The sequence below is a fragment of the Phaethon lepturus genome, unplaced genomic scaffold (assembly GCF_000687285.1).
Source record: "Phaethon lepturus isolate BGI_N335 unplaced genomic scaffold, ASM68728v1 scaffold40384, whole genome shotgun sequence".
In the NCBI taxonomy this organism is placed as follows: domain Eukaryota; kingdom Metazoa; phylum Chordata; class Aves; order Phaethontiformes; family Phaethontidae; genus Phaethon; species Phaethon lepturus.
In genome coordinates this window covers 10,639-12,152 of record NW_010536257.1, presented here as the reverse complement: position 1 = coordinate 12,152, position 1,514 = coordinate 10,639, and the positions used below count along the sequence as shown (strand labels likewise).

At 51.5% G+C, this 1,514-nt stretch overlaps 1 protein-coding gene across 1 annotated transcript in view; it reads left to right on the top strand.

The window, feature by feature from the left end:
• The window catches only part of LOC104620036 (kinesin light chain 1-like), a 15,493-nt gene that overhangs the window by 3,390 nt on the left and 10,589 nt on the right, over nt 1–1,514 (top strand). Inside the window, exon 9 of the mRNA XM_010286117.1 lies at nt 29–81. Within this exon, the coding sequence (XP_010284419.1) occupies nt 29–81 (53 nt within the window). The remainder of the gene's footprint in view (nt 1–28; nt 82–1,514) is intronic.

Here is a 1,514-nt window from a genome sequence, read left to right as displayed (position 1 = left end):
GAGGGTTCTTGCATTCTTCCGTACACAGATGAACACAAGCCAATCTGGATGCATGCGGAGGAGAGAGAGGAGATGAGCAAGGTGAGTCTGAGCTGATGGTGCTGCCTGTTGATAACAGCAAGAGCCCTGGAAAGGGGAAGGAGATCCAAGGGTTTTGACTCTCCTATCACAACCTCCTTCCAGCAGTCTGAAGAGCTGCCATGGCCACTGACAGAGGCCAAGAGGGGTCTGGAGAGCGGGCAGAGAGCATGGCTGCTCCTTGGGGCAGCACAGAGGGAATGCCCATCAGAGAGCTTGATGCTTTTCCTGGGGCAGGAGGTTATTCAGTCTCTTAAGCCATGCTGCATGCTCTCTCTTTTTGCTTTAGTGATCCCTCTAGGGCACACAGATCATGGAAGATGGTGAATGCCAGAGGGTTGTGCTGCAGGGCCTCGGTCATCTGTTCCAAAGACCTGCTAGTACCCAGAGCACAACCTGCTTCTGAAGCAGCCCTAAGGCTGCCGGGGAAAAACGGAGGTCAGGAAGAAACTGCTGCTATCACCATGCTTAGGAAATGGAGCCAAACCTCCTGAAAAAGATCTCTGCGCAGGGCAGGCCCTAGCTGTTTTATGTCCTAGCTGGCCTCTGAAAGAGTATAGACATGGGTTGTGGTTGCCTTGGACTAGGCTGAGAGGCAAAGAAGCTGTTGCTCTTGTTGCCCAGGCCCTGCTCTGTGCTCAGCTGATAAATGCAGCAGAGTCCTAAGCTTTTCCCAAGCTTAAGACCTCACCTGCTTTTTGGTAGGTGGGTGAAGCAGCAGAATGAAGAGCTCTGGTCTAGTCCTCTGGCTGCAGTGGGAGCAGACACTGTCTCTCTCCTTTTCCTTTGCCCTCAGAGCAGGCCTCATCCCTACATCGGCTCAGACAGCAGGCGGGCAGGCTTGGTTTAGTGACTTGTGAGTCCTAAGAGCAGGGCACTGGCAGCTGCCTCCCATCAGCATTCAGTGTCTTCCCATTGAACTATGCAGTCTCCAGTGCAGGGCAGTGCTCCACCTTGCACCACTCTGGTTGCTGCCCTAATGAAGGTGCTGCTGCAAAGTTACACTTTCTGTGGCTCATCCTATGCAGGAGAAATCAATGTTGGAGTAGAAACCAGACTCCCCTTGCCCCATCTGGGATTGAAACATTTCTGATGGTATCTTTGGAGAATTAAGAGGTCAAAAGTAGGCAGCTGTAGTGTGGAGTTATGCTCCAGATAATGCAAGCTTTGCTATGGGGCAAGAGAACAGGCTCAGGGACCTACAGTTAGTGAGACCCATCCTATGCAGGAGAAATCAATGTTGGAGTAGAAACCAGACTCCCCTTGCCCCATCTGGGATTGAAACATTTCTGATGGTATCTTTGGAGAATTAAGAGGTCAAAAGTAGGCAGCTGTAGTGTGGAGTTATGCTCCAGATAATGCAAGCTTTGCTATGGGGCAAGAGAACAGGCTCAGGGACCTACAGTTAGTGAGACCTGTTTTACAGCCTGGGGCAA